Source organism: Cygnus olor, chromosome 1 (assembly GCF_009769625.2).
Source record: "Cygnus olor isolate bCygOlo1 chromosome 1, bCygOlo1.pri.v2, whole genome shotgun sequence".
NCBI lineage: Eukaryota > Metazoa > Chordata > Aves > Anseriformes > Anatidae > Cygnus > Cygnus olor.
Genome location: NC_049169.1, coordinates 132,125,521 through 132,144,109, shown reverse-complemented (window position 1 = coordinate 132,144,109; position 18,589 = coordinate 132,125,521). Strand labels below are relative to the sequence as shown.

General features: G+C 40.9%; 1 protein-coding gene across 4 annotated transcripts in view; it reads left to right on the top strand.

The window, feature by feature from the left end:
* The window catches only part of TBL1X (transducin beta like 1 X-linked), a 199,478-nt gene that overhangs the window by 157,638 nt on the left and 23,251 nt on the right, over positions 1 to 18,589 (top strand). For all 4 annotated transcript variants that reach the window (XM_040534030.1, XM_040534016.1, XM_040534041.1 and 1 more), the window contains 3 exons: positions 3,328 to 3,473; positions 6,229 to 6,478; positions 12,753 to 12,885. In XM_040534030.1, the coding sequence (XP_040389964.1) occupies positions 3,328 to 3,473; positions 6,229 to 6,478; positions 12,753 to 12,885 (529 nt within the window). The remainder of the gene's footprint in view (positions 1 to 3,327; positions 3,474 to 6,228; positions 6,479 to 12,752; positions 12,886 to 18,589) is intronic.

Sequence of the window (18,589 nt, the reverse complement as noted above, 5' to 3'; positions counted from 1 at the left end):
CTTCGACAGCAGCATTTTGAGTTTTGGTCTGCTGGAGTTGCATATCGTCCCTGTCACATCCGTCCCTAAGATTCCCGTTTGCTGAGCACGTTCTCCTGCTGTTCTTGCTCCCTGACTGCCTTGACAGCCTGCACAGTCACCGAGGGGGTGGTGTGCTGGTTTCTTGGCTTTGCGCTTCCTAATGTGGTTTCATGAACTTCAGAAGGAGGGCCAAGTTAACGTTTGTAACACAAGCATTTAAATAGCTAGCATTTAAAAGAAACTTGCCTTCGTTTAATAGAAATCACCTTTTTATATGACTGAACTATAAAGAGCTGCAACATTGCTGTATAATTCAGTGCACTCACACACAGAGCCCCGAAGAGAACTGATGACATCTGGTAACTATAAAAGTGAAGCTCAAGTGATTTTTCAGTGTTATCAGGAACCTGACATGGGTACAGCTTCATTCAGGATTTTCTTAACTGTGTGTGACTTTTAAAATCCGTGTACTTTCATGTTGCATTATATAAATTGTATCGTTTATCAGGATACAAAAAAAATGGGAGATAATTAGCTATCAGTTGTTTGGTTGAGTTATTTCTTGGTGTTTGCTTTTCTTTTAAATACCATGTTAGGATTAAATACTATGTTAGGACCATACCATGTTAGGATTTTTCCAAGAGGAGTGAGGAACACAGTGTCCAGCAGCGCCCACTTAAGCAGTTTCACTCTGTTGATTTCAGTATTTGGATCTTACCAGATAAGATTTTGGGAAAATTTGTCTTAACTGCTGGAGACGTGAGTGAGATTGCTATTCCGTGAGAACGTAGCCAAGAGTTTTGTGTTTTGTCATCTCATGAATGCTTTGGTAGCAGTTTCTTATCATGGAGAGAAACAGTCAAATGAAAGGATTCATTTCAATAACACATCTGGGTTTTGTGCTGAGAAGTCCCTTTTCCCACGCGCAGTCAGGTGAGAGGTGTTGGTCTTCAGGGATGTGGCAACTGGCTGAAGAGGTTAGCTGTATGCAACATTAACCCGTCTGCTGGCAAAGATGTGACTTGAAATGAGATGTGACAGGAGCCAGCTAAAAGTCTGCAAGATACCAAATGTCCTAAGGACAGGTACAAAGTAATAGTTAAAATTAATGCTGCTGTAGATCCACAGTAATGGCTTTCCACTTTCTTACCATATGTGTGTTGTTGACCATTTTTATGCTATCTGCCTTTTGATCAAATCAGAGACCATTTTACAAAATCCTGAGCTACCAACTCACAGATTAGCTACTGTCTCTTTTAGCAGTGAAATTCAGTGCTTCTGGACGACAGCTTAATTATCTGAGTCTTCTGCATTTTTAAGTAGATTGGCTGATTAATCCGTCATGCCTTTTAAAGTCCGCTGCTTTTCAAGAAGGTATTATTACTGTTGTTGTTTAATTTAAATACACATAAATATACATTAAGCAGGATCTGTTTCCCTAATTCTGATTAGTAGCATGCCATATATTTATATATACATAGAGATCTCAGTGTTCAGCCATCAAACCCTAGGTCTCCCTGACTCAGGCTGTGTATGCTCAATGCTTCATTTCTTTCTTGTTGTGGTACCCAGCGATGTGCTTAGGTGTTCTGCAGAACAAATAACAAGGCAAAAGCACTGCCCTGCAGATCTTACAGTCTATTTTGGATGCAGCAGGAGGTCCAGCAGCTCATAAACTAGACCACAAGACATAAAGAGCAAGACAGAGTAAGAGGGGTCCAGGGATTAGATGAATGATACTGCAGTTTTTCAGGTGTTTGTTTTTGTTTTTGTTTTCTTTTTTTTTTTTTTCCTGTGCTTTGTTTTCATGCCTTGTAATCATTTGTAAGTCTGCTCATAGGTGGACCTGACACTTTCTAAAAGGTGTCCCCAAGCATCCCAAAAAACTGGGGGAGTACTAGGAGGGGGAAGCATGGTAGGGAAAGGAGAGGACAGAGGCTGTTACATGGAAGAGAAGAAAAACAGCGTCGAAATAAAATGTGTAGGGGAAGAGAATCACGGAGAAATACGTACCTCAGTTTTCACATGTGGGAGGCATTCTCTTTCTTTGTTTTTGCTGCCTGTGAGTGCAATTGAGCTGGTTGCAAAAAGAGCCTTGAAAACAGTTTGAGAGAGGGAGAGAAAGCAATGCTGTGGAGCAAGCCCCAAATCCCGTCTGCCAGCCCACACACAATCGGACACTGCAGTGATATGGGGGAAATCCCTTAACGGACAAAACTATAAATGAAACTACTGTTGACAAGGGCATAGCTATATTTAACGGAAGTATTTTCATTTGTGAGCTGCCTTCTTTTTCTTCTTTTTTTTTTTTTTTTCCTCTTGTCTGGTCGGTGGAGACTGCTGGGGCTCTTCCTGTTCGAGACAGTGCATGGGTGGTTTCCCCAAGGCTTTTAATGTTAGATTAATGCTCTGGAGACAGTGTGGTGATAAATGGGTTCCTACAGTTATATCTACATCCTGTTCTCCCTTCCCCCCGCATCGCCTGCGCACGGTCCATCTGCGGCGCCTGCCTTCGGACGCTCAAGCTGGTCCTCGCAGCAATGACGGCACAGCTCCCGAAAATTGATCCACTTCAAGAGCGGTTACTTCTAGGCCAACAACAAAAATGAAATGGCGAAGAGAAAGAATTATGGTTGAAGGGAGGGCCGCCGAATTGGTTTGTTTGACAGATCCCAATTAATTACGTTTGCTGTTACTGTTCACTTTCAGAAAACGGGTTTGCGGGAAAGGCCTTTCTGTTGTTGCGTGTTTTAATGGCAGCGCTCTGCATGTCGTGTTAGCTATAAATGTGGTGACCAGAGGATTTGAAACCTCTTCCCTTGCACAAGAGAGCGGCTCTCCTGTGTGAGCTGTGTCGGGGCCCTGATTTTGTACAGCCTGCGCACTGACAGGGATTTGAGTCTTTAGCTTCAGGAAGCACCGATACGAAAACGTAGAAAGGAAGATGAAGATCCGAGTCGTTTTTATTATTAGCTGGCCTTGCCCTTGCAGTGACTCATATTTTTTCATGTTTGTGTTTTGGTTTTCAGTCAGCCGGCTCTCCTCTCCTCCATGTGCGTTGCCATTTCCATGTGACGCCGCCTGCCCACGAGACGAGGCGTGCGGGGAGGGGGACAGGCGGTGGCGGCGGCGGGGGCACCAGGATGGCTCTTGTTAACCTCCGCGGTCGCCTGCAGCCCGCCCGCCTTCCCCCATTTATGCTGCAGCGTCTTTCTGATCTTGAGGCAGGATTATTTTTAGACCGCGAAGGTGTATCTGGCTGGTGCGTTCAGATTTCATGTCATGGCTTCCTTTTCCTGCTCTCAGGTTTCTCCCACTCGGCCTTCACGTTCGGTATCGAGAGCCACATCAGTCAGTCCAACATCAACGGAACACTAGTGCCACCTGCTGCACTCATCTCCATCCTCCAGAAAGGGCTCCAGTATGTGGAGGCAGAGATCAGCATCAACGAAGTAAGTATAAGTACCCACACTGCTGCCACAGCCCCACACACCCATGCCTGGGGACCACCGGTGTGGCCAACCAGCACACTGGAGCTCGCCCAGCGATGTCTCTCGACAGCCAAATGCATCAGCCACCCGTCCTCAGTTTCTGTTGATTTGGTGCCCTTTTTTTACCTCAACCCTGTTCTGCCCCACCGCCGGCAGACTGAGACACATTACACAGTTTTCCGCTGTGGCATTGAGGCCCCCATTGCGTTGCTTAAACGGGTTTTGTGGTGTTTCAGCTACCTAAGTCAGCAAGCCAGGGGTGCGCAGATTCCTGCAGCAAACAGGAAAATGTGTCTGCGTTTACAGCCTTGTGTTTTCTAGGTGACAGCAGAATTTGACAGGAAAAGCCTGCAGTGTTGCTTAAAACTTCAGTCCCTGACACCTATTAGAAGACAGTGCTGCTTTCATGCCATGAGGAGCCTGACTAAAAATCCACTGAAGTCACAGGACCTTTCTGATTTCAGTGACTTTGGCTCGGATCATACAAAGACCAGGCAGCATCCTGCAATGGACATGCCAAAACAATAGTGTGCAAATTCTAACCCTGCCTGGGTCACTGGTTGTCTGTGTGGATTGTATGAGCAGCCACAAAGTGTCCCTGTTCTCACTGAACTGCAAGGGGAAGCAAAGGGGGCATGTAGGAGAAGCCAGTTTTCTTGTCCTGACAACCTTAAAGGCTCAATACTTCAAGAGGGAGTGGAGCATGACAGATAAGCAAGTGCTGCCTTAGGAAATATTTACCACAGTTATTCGTCAGATATCTGTAATAAATATTAATACATAAAAATACATGAAAAGCTATTTTTTCCTCTGTAGCTGAATGTAGAATGCGAATGACATGGGTGAGAACAAAGGAATATAAAATAGAGAAAAAGCAGTGTTCATAATGTGTGGTTTGGTAACTCGTTTGTTTTTATCACTAACATTCTGTATAGTTTTCTTTTTATGACTTGATACCATGTTTAAGAGTTGTGTATGTATTGTTTTTAATTGGGGCAGTGACATTTGACATCCGTGCCAAGCTGCACTTTGATGCAGTTGTAATAACAAACCAGTGTGAGGAATCTGTCTCAATTTGCTACTGCTTAACATTTTGCCCTGTGCCTGATATTAGAGCTGCACAGTTAGAAACTCTCACCAGGAAAAGCACCTATTAGTTCAGGTTGTACGAAAGGTATAAGGCCCTACTCCTGTGAATTCAGCTTCAGAACTGGCCTCAGCTGAGAGAATGATTTAAAAATACGTGTGTTGTCACACTTAATATTTATTTTGCTTTCGTAGGGGTTTGATTCTGTTCAAATTCATAGTTATAAGTACCGTACAGGCAAAACAAAAGCCACTCTTTCTACAGTCTGCATGCCAATTAAGGCTACAAATCTACTTCTATGTGTATATTCCTTAAGAGTGGCGAGTAATCAGTGAGTTTATAAATTATGTGTACAAAATTGAAGTATTGTTTGTGATTTGTGAAAGGACAGTTATGGAAATATTCCAGTGAGCAGTTTTACAGTTAAAAATGTAAGATGCCAAAATTCATTGGCAAACATTTTTTTTCTCATAGTGTAGCAAGGACTTGAGCCAGGATTCAAATAAATGGCTATAGAGACATTTGCATAAAAAATGTTGAGGAGAAAGAGAACTTACATTTGTCTTCTCCAATGACTCCTTCCTCTTTTTTCCTCCCCACAAGGAAACAAATATGTGTTATTTTAACAATGTAATTGTAAGGGATAATTCAATGAGTAGTCCAACAGAAGCAGACTACTAAGCCAAACTGTTATTTTTTCTTATTAGTTATTGGTATCTTTTGAAAATGATATTGTTTCCCAGCTGCCTCATCTGTCCATATCCAAACCTTACATGCTGTTCCTAAAACCCAAATCTTTCACAGCTGAGTCTTGTTTATTTCAAACAATTAGATGGAGTTTGCAGAAGGTCAGTAAAATTCTGCAGTATAGAGCCTTCTAAAACATTTTTCCCATAATTATGGTGACAGGAAAGTGAAAGCGAAGGAAATCTAAGTAGATATAGTAGTTGTTAACCTGAGCCTGCATTATGTCTTTAAAAGTAACCCTTAAAGGTTAACTCAATTGGTTGTTAAACTGAAGCCTAATTTACAGAAATCAAAATGAGAGTTGTAACGATTGTTAATGAAACTGGGGAAAACCAGGAAAAATGATGGTAAATAAGCCCTGTACGATCAGCTACAACTGGTGGTACTGGGCTGGCGAATGTGATATAAGAAACCAGTGAATTTGCACATACTCTTGTTTTGTCTGAGACTTGTTATTCATGTACTGCTTCCAGTCATATGCCCCCTGCTAGTGCAGGAAGACAAACCATGAACCAAGGCCTGTCTGGCTTTGTCAAGGCTTTAGCCATTGCTCTTTTTGTTAAAATACTAAAGAAAGAGACACTTTCTGTCATTCAGACATTTTATTTTCATAGCATAATATTTTTGCTTCTGTAAAGAGTTCAGATGCCTGATTCTTCTATAAAATTCCAATAAATTATCCCTTCACAGAGCAGATCTCTAAGTACCACCATTGTGGATCTGAGAGAGGGCTGCTCTGTAGTGGTGTGGCGCAGTTGGTTAGGTCAAAACGCAGTGTCTTCTCACAGCCTAGTTTTGTTCCTTTATAGCATTGCCTCTTTGCCAACCTCAGTGGTGAAGATCCTAAACCTGCAATTTGACTTTGGCTCGTTTTCCCTGCAGGATGGTACAGTATTTGACGGCAGGCCAATAGAATCACTGTCTCTGATAGACGCGGTGATGCCTGATGTTGTACAGACCCGGCAGCAAGCATTCAGAGAGAAACTAGCTCAACAACAAGCCAGTGCAGCGGCAGCAGCGGCAGCAACGGCAGCAACAGCGGGAGCGACGACGACTGCTGTTTCCCAGCAGAACACACCAAAGAACGGAGAAGCCACTGTGAATGGAGAGGAGAATGGGGCACATGCAATAAGTAAGGCAACCCCTGCAGCTGCTTTCCTCTGCTGGGGTAGATTTGATTTTGAATAACCCTCTTGTACTTAGTTGGTGTCTGTAAGGTGGTGAAACTCGGGGGAATTACTTCAGGAGGAGGGGGTATTTCTAGAAAGACTTCTGAGTGAACACTGCATTTCCTGTCACAATGCTGTGTTTTGCTGGTGCACTCTCAGAATCCAAAATCCTCAGATATCTTCAGAATTGCAAGTTGAATCCAGTGTCATCAAATGGAGCTGTATGTAGTTTCCTAGAAGCAGGCTACCTAGACTTTGTTAATATCAGCAGCTTTTCAGGTGCTTTTAGACATATGATAAGAGTTGGGACAAGCTGTAGCCACAGTTGATCATTTTGGCCAAGCTAGAGAGAGGTGGGTTGAGAGTCTGGGACCTACAAGCCATATTTGTATAAATAAAGCAAGGCCAAAGCATAGCCTTGAGCACTAACTACCCTGTAATGATCCATAGCCTTACTGGCATGGTCTTTGGCACAGATTAGCCTATCCTTTCTTGTACAGCATGGCCAAAAACAGGGTAGAGGCTTGTATGAGCCAAGGACCACTCCCAGCAGACAGTTTGGAAGCAGACAACTTGCTTTTAAGGCACAGAGGAGAGACTTCCTTGCCTTTTTATTTCACAGCACATGCTTAGTCATCCAGTCTGCAGGAATCTAAGTGAAGATCCTACCTTCCCTGGGCTTCCTTAGTCTATGGGAACAGTCAGTCCTCAAGAGCTCTGAATTCACCCTTGTTTTACTGGTGACAGACTGAGCTCATGTCCTAGATGTCTAGCATTAGGCGTATAAAACAAGGAGTGCACGTAGCTGTGGGTGTAGCTAAATCTCGATGGCTGTACTAACATTGCGGAGCAGATGTGATTCATGGTTCTGGTTTCTGTGTGAAAGCCATATTAGGGCACTGGGTAACATCTGAAATGAAACCTCCATGCATGATTTCCTTCAGAAAAAATCCTAGAGGAACGTGCCTGGCAGGTTTTGTAGGAAACCCCAAGAGCTCTTTGGCTTAGACAAATAACAGGTCAAGACTGCTGTCACGTAACAGATTTTCTTTGTTCTGCAGTGTAGATGCCTTTATCAGTCTCTGTCTTCTCTTCGACCTGAATAGATTCCTCTACGGGTCAGTGAGAAAAATGCTTTCAAACCAGGTTTTTCTTCAGAGAATTCCAGTTAGACGGGATGGTTTTCCCCAATAACACTGAAAGGATTTAAATTACATTTGATTTTGAGAAAGCATTTTTTTAAAGTTCTGAAAAAATCCAAAATGCTACCTGTTTTTAGACTGTGAAATGTTAATGTTTTACTTGCAGCTGATCCTTTGTTTTGAAATTGAACTTACTTCATATACAAAGGGGTACAAACAGAAATGAAAGTACTTTTAAATGTATGAAGTGCTGAAATCTGTTTTTGTTGACCCTTTCCTTCAGCCCACTGGTAAAAAATTTTGGGGAACGTTTTCTTGTCTCAGAACAGAAAACAAATTCTGAAGGCAGAAAACCAATTATCAGATCATCACAAATGCAGAACCTCTCAGACTTACTTCCTCTGATCTGAAGAAGCACACATGGTATTGTGTTAAAAAAAGGGGAGCCTTGCAGATCAGTTCAGATGTGTGACCGCATTGTAAACCTCAGTCTCTCAGATCTGCCATGTTACTATTAGAAATAATCATTCTCGCAGTGGTTTTTAATAGGAGTTTCACACACATTTGCAGACCTTTCTTGGAGTAACGAGGAGGAAAAGTCCCATATGACTTCGTATCATCTAAGAGCTCTGTCTGGAGCAAGGTGCAAGAGCATGATGTGGGTGTTGTCCAGCAGTTTCACAGAGGCAGGATCCATGTCAACCAATGAGACCGGCCACCCGACTGCAAATTCCAAAGCACTGATGTGGCTAAGGAGCCTGCCAGGCAGACAAGTTAGCAGAGCAGTGGCAGTGGGAAGATGAAAGGCCCTTGAGAAGTAGCTGGCCAGGTGGCACATCTTGTTGGCAGCTGCTGTTGTGCCACCTGGTCATCGTGGGCAAAGAGGTGAGGTCTGCAGTTTATGGAGAAGGAGGCTTTGGAGAGAAGCTGCTGAGAAATCCAGGAACAGCTGACTCTCTGATCTGCGTCTCCCTTGCCTTGGGAGGACCGTAACCTTTCTGTCTGAGTCATACAGAGGATGTCAGCAAGGTGGTGTAGCACAGCTGCAGACTGAGGATTATGCATGGGAGATGCGTACAGAGCTGCACAACTGACGTTCTCACCTTTGAGCAGACCTGTGCAAATAAACTGCAAGAGATCTTCCTCGGTAATGATCAGAAACCACTAGAAATAAGGACAAACAGATCTAGCTGGCATAGATCTGTTTATTGCATAGGTCTGATTAGTGATCTTACAATTATATTTCCTTCTTTTATGGTAAAGTTAAAAAAATATAGTTATGTGAATGATTTAACAAAGAGGTAATGCCCTTCCGTTTTATTGCTTATACATGGCAGACTGTATATCCAGCCTTACCTTATCACTGTGTTTAGAAAGTCTGTTCAGTTTCAGATGTACTAAGATGAAAGATCTGGCAAGAGCTTAGGACAAAAGGTTTAGGATAGGTTCAGAAGTTTAAGATGGGACATAAGTGGTAAGGTGAAAGCTGGGAAGCTGGGAGACCTACTGGGTAGGAAAGACTGCTGATATGAAAGATGCGAGAGTCTTCCCAAACCTTAATTTCCACTATTGCTGGATTCTGCAGAACTGGTATATATTGGGATGGGCTTGGGGAGTGTGCTGGTCCTTAGGCATAGTCTGGAAGTCACCCACGTCAACCTGTCATAAAAAGGTGGGGTCAGGGAGCAGGTGGAGGAGCTGTCTAGGAAGTTATCTTGTTTGCATTTATTCTGACATGGAGTTCTCCTTGACACTGTAAGTCTCCCCAAAAAAGCATTAATATATTTAATATAATATATTTTTATGTATTATAAGTAATACGATAGGTTCATTTGATTTAAGAAAGGGAGAGACAGGAAAAATCTTATACTAACAACACTTTCAGATGAAGATTTTTTTTAAAAAAGAAAAAACCAGATGAAATTGCTACCCTCTTATGCTGCTTCCTGAATAATGTTTTCAGTTTTGAGTCACTTTAAAAATTAGTTTAAAAAAAAAAAAGGCATGTAGAAATGGAGCCAAACTTTGGATTGTTTTCCAGCTCAAATATTTCTTACTGTCATTTGTTTCATTATATTTGCAAGGATTGGCTTGGGTTTAAGAAAAATAAAGCTCTGGAAAAAAGACTGAACCCAGTTCCTTTATTGTAACTACAGCCATAAAGAACAACTTCAGTGAATGGCCTGTCAAAGATTTAAGTCAAAAAACATTTCCTGAGAAAAGTCAGGGTTAGCACTGGTAAGATCTTAAAAATACATATTATTTTTTTTATTTGCTGGAAAAAAAAAGAGAGTTGGAATCACTCATTGGTGTGTTAAAATTACATTTAAAGAAAAAAATCATAACTTAGGGGGGGGTATAACTTTTAATTTCCAGTGGTTTTATATTTTTAATATGTTTGAGGAAAAGCATGAGAATATAATGAAGTCTCAACCAAAGATCCTCTGGCCTTTAGAAAATAGTTTGTATTAACATTTAAGCACAGTTCTGCAATATGTGACCCACAGGCTATGCTTTTCACCTGTAGAAGATCCGTTGCACTCAGTACAACTTCATCATATCAGTTTTGTATTGCCAGTGTCTATATAAATCTGAAAAGAGCCTGAAGCAGTATCCCAGAAATAAGAAGCATCCTGTTTATTCAATGGGGTATTTTAAATGTTGTGCTTAAGACTAACCCTGTAAATATAAATGTTCCTTAACATCAGTATTTAATTACTGATGAAAACAGGAAGTAATTGCAAACAATTACTGAAAGACTTCTCATTTTTCCCTCTTTCTCCTGATCCATTAAAGCTATGGTGTCAAAATCGGTAGTGGAAAATAATATGAAATAATTGTGCAGGTATTTCATTGCTCCCTAAGGGCAGTCAGTCTTGCATGTACTAATGCAGGTATCAGGATCGAGGTTTCTTTTCCATAGCACAACTTTGTTGTTTTTTTGTTTTTTTCACAGTAATTAATAACATTCAAAGTGTCTGTGTAGGTTCCTCTATCTGGCCACGTACAAACAGAAAATACTTCTAAGTATCAGATGGCCTTGCTCTGATAGCACCTCATAACTCTAGGACCTTGGAGTAACGCTGCTTCCAAGCCGTCATTTGGTTTTGTTCAAGAGTGAAAAGCAGATCTGCCTTTAGAGACAGGCAGGTGACAGGAGGATCGTATGTGGTAAGAGTAGCATCTCGTTTAAATTTTACAAATTAAAACACTTGGAAGATCTTACTTCTTGATCTAGCCTGAGCTTCCAACTCACACTGTGAACAAGACACACATGAATACATAATAGTTACCATGCTGCTGTTTCTCTCATCAAAGTGTGCTTTAAACCTGGTGATTTTTCATTGCGGTGAGACACAGAGGAGGAGTTCTAGGCTCGTATCTTCTGGTCGGCTTGAAGAGTGCTTTGCTCTTTATTGCCCTGATTATTCAGAACGTCATCAGAGTTCCCAGCTGCAAATGTCAGGCTAGATCTCGAGTACTAGTATATCCTGACAGTATTAATTTTAATACAGGGAGTTATCAAGGGCAATGCTTAATGCAGGGACTCAGCATAGGTGTAGGTTTTGTGAATAGGCATTTTTAATTTAATTTGTAAATTTGTAATAGCATTTGTGAATGGGCATTATGTTTAGTTTTATGCCACAAGTCCATAGGTAATAAATGTCATTGTAAGTACAGGTGTGTCGAATTAGGAATGTGAACTCTGAAACTACTGTTGTTTTCTGATTTTAATACTCAGTGCTATGAAACTCATTGAGTTATTTGTGAATCTGTGGCATAGCTATGGCACAGACACGGTTAATAGGGTACCTACCCAAATACGCAGTGGTACATATACGAGTCAGCATAAATTAGAGCAAATCAGGGTATTCAAAAGCATGGGTAAGGGTAGAAATCTGGAGATCTTCCTTCTGATGGCAGTTGTGTAACATCACAGTCTGTTTTGCCAGTCAGTGGGCAATAGCTCAACAGAGCATGAGTATCAGGACAGATGGCTGATTCTAAATGCCATAAACATGTGGCAATAAAGGAGCATAATTATTCTACTTGTGAACCTATGGATCTCCATATGTGATTAAAGAATGACTAACTAAAAGACTTAACCCAGAATGAGAACTTGGATTTTGATCAATCAGAGCAGATCAGCTGGCCGAGGCATCGATTAGATAACACGAGGCTGCCTCTCTGACAGCCTGCCAGCTGTCTGCTCTTGGATGTGCTTTCTGTGAAATGGGCTGCACTTCTGTACATAACATCTGTCCGTCGTTCCGCTGCCCTATCTGCCCTTGACTGGTGTCTCGTTCACGAGGACAGTAATCTTGTGTTGCTTCCAGGAGGCGTCGTTTGAGCTGAATGATGAACATTTATACTGAAGCAATGAAAATCTGGAGTGAAAACATTGTTTACGATGTGAATTGGAATGAAATATTGCCACTAAGAGAAATTCGTCATTTAAAATTCACTTCTTTTTTACTTAAGGAAACAAAAGAGCTTTATAGAAACAAAGTTGCTTATACTGTAGTCTAAACAACCCCAGAATTCCAGCATGCACGTTACGTGTATCTGTGCATCAGTTGGTCCCCTACATTTGGTCCCCTTCTTAAGGAGATCACTGACCGTTTCCCTGCTGTGCTCAGGGCATGAGACCCTTACTTGATAAATCCTTCATCTGTGAGTAGCCCCACATACTTCTAACTGGACACTGTCTAAGAAAAAGAATGTATTGCATGCTGCTTTTTTAGAAGAACAGCATAAAGCTTTTCTCAAATGTAGCAATCTCATACTTTAATAAATCTATCAGCTGATTTTAATGAAGCCAGCTTCAAGAAGAACTATACGGAAATAAATGCTACCTATTTAAAGCGACATACATTTATACAGAATATCTTCAAAAGCTCTAGATTTTGAGAAAATATCATAACTTTGAATCACCTTAGGGAAGAAAATAGAATAATAGGGTCAGTGACACGACACAGAACATTATTTGTAGCGTATATGTTGCTTTAAGTTCTAGGCCACAGGTAGCCAGCTGTTTTTAATGCAGACCTAACAGCATCTTGCGAATTACTTATTCTGATATATCTCCTTACAGATAATCATTCAAAGCCAATGGAAATTGACGGGGATGTTGAAATTCCTCCTAACAAAGCAACAGTCCTTCGGGGCCATGAATCAGAGGTGTTCATCTGTGCCTGGAACCCTGTCAGTGACCTGCTAGCATCTGGGTAAGACCATGACTGAAAGCAGCTGCTGCAATTAGAGTCTATTTAGAGATGCAAGAACTTGAGAGCATATAGTAGAGGTTAATCAGTAATCTCCCTGCTGTTTTTCCAGCCTGCAACTGTTTTTTTCAGTAGTACTGTACCTATGTAGGAGTTAAGTAATTATAAGGTGACGCAGAATATGAAGCATTTGCACATTTAAGACGTGTGCTCTGTGGCCCTGAATACACATTAACAAATTTTGAAGGTTTTTAAAATAACTGGATAATTCTCAGAGTATTAGAAGTTCATGCAATCTGCTCCTGCTCTTCTGAGTTAATGGTGCGCATTGGGGTCTCAGAAAGCCTTTGCCATCCAAATTCTCTTTTAGAAAGTATAGAGACTAAAGCAGAGTTCTCCTTTGCTGTGTCTGCATTAGCATGGTACAGCACAAATTAGAGTAGGTCTGGAAAGCAGGACTATTGCGTGAGGGCCTTATGTCACCACTGTTTGTATTGGAGAGGGGTGCTTCAGATTGGACCTGGTTATGTCTGATAAACTAATCATTAAGAAATGGTTTGAGGGCATATTTTGGCTCAATTTCATTGAAAAATAGTCTTATTTGTGTTCTCTGGTGCTGCGCAGCCATGACAACCAAAGCGTGCTAAGTAGGACAATCAGCAGACTGACTTAGAAAAAACACTTTTGATCCAAACTTAAATGCTAATGTAAACATAGTCTGAGAGCTGTGCTCAGTGTTGGAACCTGTGTTTGTCCATACTTAAAATTAAAACCTTAAAATGAAGGCAAAATTTAAATGGTCTAACTGAGAACATGTAGGAAAGCTGATACAAGTTAGAGGAAAGGAATGGGTCTTCATCATTCAAAGTTACCTAACAGAATCACAACACATTTCTTACAAGGAAAAGGAAAGTCTTTTTTTTTTTTTCCCTTTTTGCAAGATCATCAGAATAGTCTTATGATATCTTCATCAACTTAATGCATGAAACTAAAAAATTAGAATGCAAACGAGAATTCAAGGCTCCAGCCTTGAGATACATAGAGAAAAAGCATAATGAATTAGCAGAAATAAATATATTGGAGAAATAGCACAAGGTCTCTAACAGAGTTTCCAAAGAATGATTTCAGATGACAAACAGAATTTTTCAAAAACAGAATCTTTCTGAATATAATTTATTTCTGGAATGTCCAGGCCTAATATAACTTTTTAACATTTATAATACTAGGTATCTTCATGTATTCATTTTAAGTGGGCATAGAAGCAGAATTTGCAAAAAGTGTATGTAGGGGTTTTGGGTGAACTACGTGGGTTTTCAGCTCTTTTTTTTCCATAGGCTTGGTGAGTCTTCTGATCTGTTATAGTCTGTGGGTGATTCCATGATACAGACGAGAGCAGTAATAGCAGCCATGCTCCTGTGCCATGCACTTGCTGTATTTTCTGCTAACCTTATTCTTCTACCCACTCAATCTTCTAGTATCTCAAGCAATATTATTAGGCAGTATTACTTATCCCCAGCAAAGATCCAAGCCAAAGTATTATTATTATTAACAAGGGAACTTCTGATCATTAAGATCACTCTCCTATTAAAACAGGTCAGCATAAAACAGTTACTTCACACAGATTGTCCTCTTCCCAGCATATAGTTGAATGAGCCATAAAATGAGATTTATGTCATGTATAAATAAATAAAAATTAGGATTGATGAATGTGGAAGAACTGCAGCATATTCCATAATTGTCCTGGCCCAAATCTGAGAGGTTGTTTTCAAGGAAAAAAAATGAATTAGGGGAAGGCAAAGAATCTGTGATGCTCATGAAATGTTAGGTCCTATGTAATGACGTGTAAGTAATAAGTGATGCTGAATACTCTAACTTTAATACTCTAACTTTTCAATACATGTATGCCTAAATGCTTTAATTACCCATAGATAATGCTAAATCTTGACCTAATAGTGAAGGAAACATCAAAAATGAAGATGCAATTATTTACATAACCCCATTAAATTGTTTTCATGGTTCGTTCTTATTAAACATGAAAATCTAGAGAAGGTTTCATAGAATCTAGGAGAGTTTTTCAGTAGCAGGGGCAAACTTAGAAGTTTCATGGGCCATCTTGAGGGCTGTTGTCCTTCTTAGTACTTTATTTAGGATCATTCAAATGGAGGCACTGTATTTGTTGATACAATAGATCTCCTTTAGCCAAGTCATCCTAAACAACATGCCTTACAATAGTAAACATATCCATTGTGGTATTTATTTGAATTTTATGGAAAACAGCCTTCAGATGATCCATTAGCACAACCACATTATCTAAGGAAGAATCCATGGGGAGAAAGAATACCATACAGAATTATTCTTTAGGGACACCTGGTGGCGCCTGAGTTGAAGTGAAGAATGCTGCTTTATTCTGGAGAATACCTGCACAGCTGAAGTTAGGCATCTACTCAAGTGCTCTGTTCCTCTGCAGGTACCTACATCTCTCAACTCATTATATAGGGAGTTAAGACTCCTCAGCATAGGTGCTTAGACCTCGTCTATTGGCTTTGGCATTGGTAACTACTTCCTGGTATCCAGCTCACTGTCTTTGCCAGTGCTTGCCATGCTGCATTGACAGGGTCTGTAGTTCATGGTCCTTGTATGCAAAGTTTAAACTGGGACTGAGGAACCAGTGGGTGATGAATTCTGCTGCAGAGTGCTAAGCACTAGTAGATGGATAAAGAGACGAGCACGGTGCAATGATGTCTTACACAGTTTACCATAAAGCTGGAGGACAATAATCAGCACCGTTAGTTATATTTTTAAGATAACGTCTCACTATCCCTTCAGTTAGGCTTTACCATTCAGAGTAGTAGGTCTTTATTAATAAGCTTTGCTATTGATATTGGAAGCATATAAGTGCATGCATGGGTAGAAAGCAAAGCCAGGTACTGTATCTCAAGCAGACTAATGGCAGTGCAATGAAAATGCAAATGACTTAGATTCACGTGCATCTTGATCAGATTTTAGCCTGCTCCTAAGAAACAAAGTGAATTCAGTTAGCCTTCAAATAATGCAGCAATGAGTGAGTGCCTTATGAAGCTTACACGACTGAAATAGCATGGATCACACAGCAAAAAATGAAACTGAAGGAAGGGATTGGATTGATGATGCCATTGCACAAAGAAGTATTTGAGATGTCTGGTATAATAATAGTGCAGGTTATCATCTACATTACATAAACTGTGTATTATGGCATCGGGTAAACAAGGGGGGAGAAATTCCCTAAGGTATACAGTATGCTGCAGTTCTGTTTGTCCTTTACAAAGTAATGCTTCAAAAAATACAACTGCAGTTAGTCCGATGTGCAAAAAATGAATTGTTAGATTCTATAATATCCATATTGTGCTGCCCAGTCCTTAGTTTTCTTCTGTTTTCCCATCTGCCTGATTGTACCAATCTGTTGTCTCCTTAAAAACACATATAAAACCCTAACTATTAAGTAAGTGAAATAACGCATTTGTTCTGTTTATATAGTGCCTAGCACAATTGAATCTCAATTTGTGGCGAAGTATTTTCTTCAAGCCCTGTTATACAAGTAATAAGTCTAACAATTCGTGCCAGTTTAGAAAGCAACCTGATGTAATCTTCAAAGTACTAAAAGAATAATGCAGGTTCACGACCTAATCTGAAGCAAGCTGTGTTAAGGGGATTTGTTTGCAGAACAAATTATCCAAAATTAGAGCGTTGGTTTCCAGAGTTAGTGAGTACCCCACTGACAGAAAGGGAGTTGTATATTTGATGTTCCATCTACTCAATCACAATGACTTTTAAGGGTGTGAAGGGTAGCACAGGAATGTATATTTTCTGGACTTTGCAAAAGGCTATTTAAAAAATAAATGTGGATACAGGAATTTCTCTGATCAAACAGTCAGAAAAATGTATTCTGCAACTGCTCTTCATCTTCCACCGCACCCATAACCCTTGAAGTGGAAGATGGAGGAGACTAGAGATATCAGTGAAGGCTGTCAAAAGCATGGCTGTCACCAGATACTTATGAGAAGAATGCTTAGATGTTACAAAGGGAAGCATTGTAATAGTGCAGTAAAGTACGTACATGCAGTTTTTGTAAAAAGATTAATTACACCTTATGAAGGTAATCAACATTCTGAAATGAGTAATTGCATGTAGTGTTTTTGACTAGTTAAATATATATATATATATATGTATATAATCTTGAGATATGGCCATTCCCATCCATAATTCCAATTTTGCTCTTAAAATCCAGGTGTCTTCCTCTTCAAAGACTGATTTCTTCCACGAAATATCTTTCAATTTCTGTTTTGTAATTGAACGACACACACAAGTTATTACAGACGGTTGTGTTCTCTGGGTGTTGCAGAAACTCATTACAGCTACGTCCACATTAGCAAACTAAACATGCCTGGGAATATTCCGAGGCACGGAGGCCAGCTGGCACGCAACGGCCAGTGTCTGTGCTCGCAAACCGTCCTGGCTGCCAAACGGGGCGGCTGCCCATGGGCCGCATGCTGGGGCTGTCTCTGGTCTGTTCCCTACGGCCAGGAGTTATTCAGGGATGGGCAGGGCCCCGAGCGCAGCGATGCGCCCTAAAGGCCCCGGCAGAGAGAGCCAACTCAAACAGGCCACGCTCTGGCCAGGGAGCAATCTGCCAGCTTGCTCACATAGGTGATCATGGTCCAGTGACCCAGAATGTTCCTGAACATGTTTGAATTTCCCAGTATTGAAGTAGACTGTGAATGTCAAGGTTGCTGGAGCCTTGAATTTCAAAAGCTTTTCTAGTTGAATTTAAGATACTTCTGTCTGGACATTGAGGCAGTTCCCAAGATCACGCTCTGTTCTCTTACATCCACCCATGCCCTTGCAGTAATTCTCGTGGCTGTGAAGCAGAAGAGCCTGGCCTCATTCCCAAAACCCAGCAGTAGGTTTCTTGGCTTATCTTTGCTGACCTACACCGGCCTCTTTCAGACAGGGGAACTTTGTATCTTGCAGAGCTCTGCGTGCATCTTCGCTCTCCTTGGTCAGCATAAGAACTAGCCATAAAAGCTGTTGTCCGTAAGATCTTTCGAGTAAGGCTGTATATGGCAGAAGCAGGAAAAGATGTTGCTGGGACATTTTCTGCCTTCATCTTGGGGTTTTACGTAATGCTTTGAGTTACTGTATTCCTCACATCATCTGTTTAGGACCCGTTGTGAACTACCTCCTGAATAATCCTTTTGAATTACCAGTTTGAAGGAGTTGATTTCAACCCCCCCTAGACAGTGCCAGGTGTTAATTCTGCTAACCATAAGTGCTTATTCATTAGCAGGTGACTTTACTGGGGCCACTTTCTTTGCTGTATCAAATCCATTAATGCAGATGGGTCAGCTATTAGGTGAGCTCTGTTTGAACAACCTGTTGCAGGGAGCAATATCGCAGAATCAGCGGGACAGACCAGCGGGACAGACGGTACGTCTTCTGATAAGGCTTAGGCACTTAACTTCTCCCTCTGGGTACCCCTGAGGCACTTCCCTCTACTGACTCATTAGGAAACATAAGCACTTACTTTAAGAGACCTGTTTTATTAAGGAAACGTTAGGTGTGTAAATGAGGAGGAGTTTCCTTCCCTTTATGCTTTTAATAATCTCTTTTAAAACAAAATAAAAAATCCAACCTGTTTTAGCCAGAAGTGTTAAATACATGTTAGCAATAC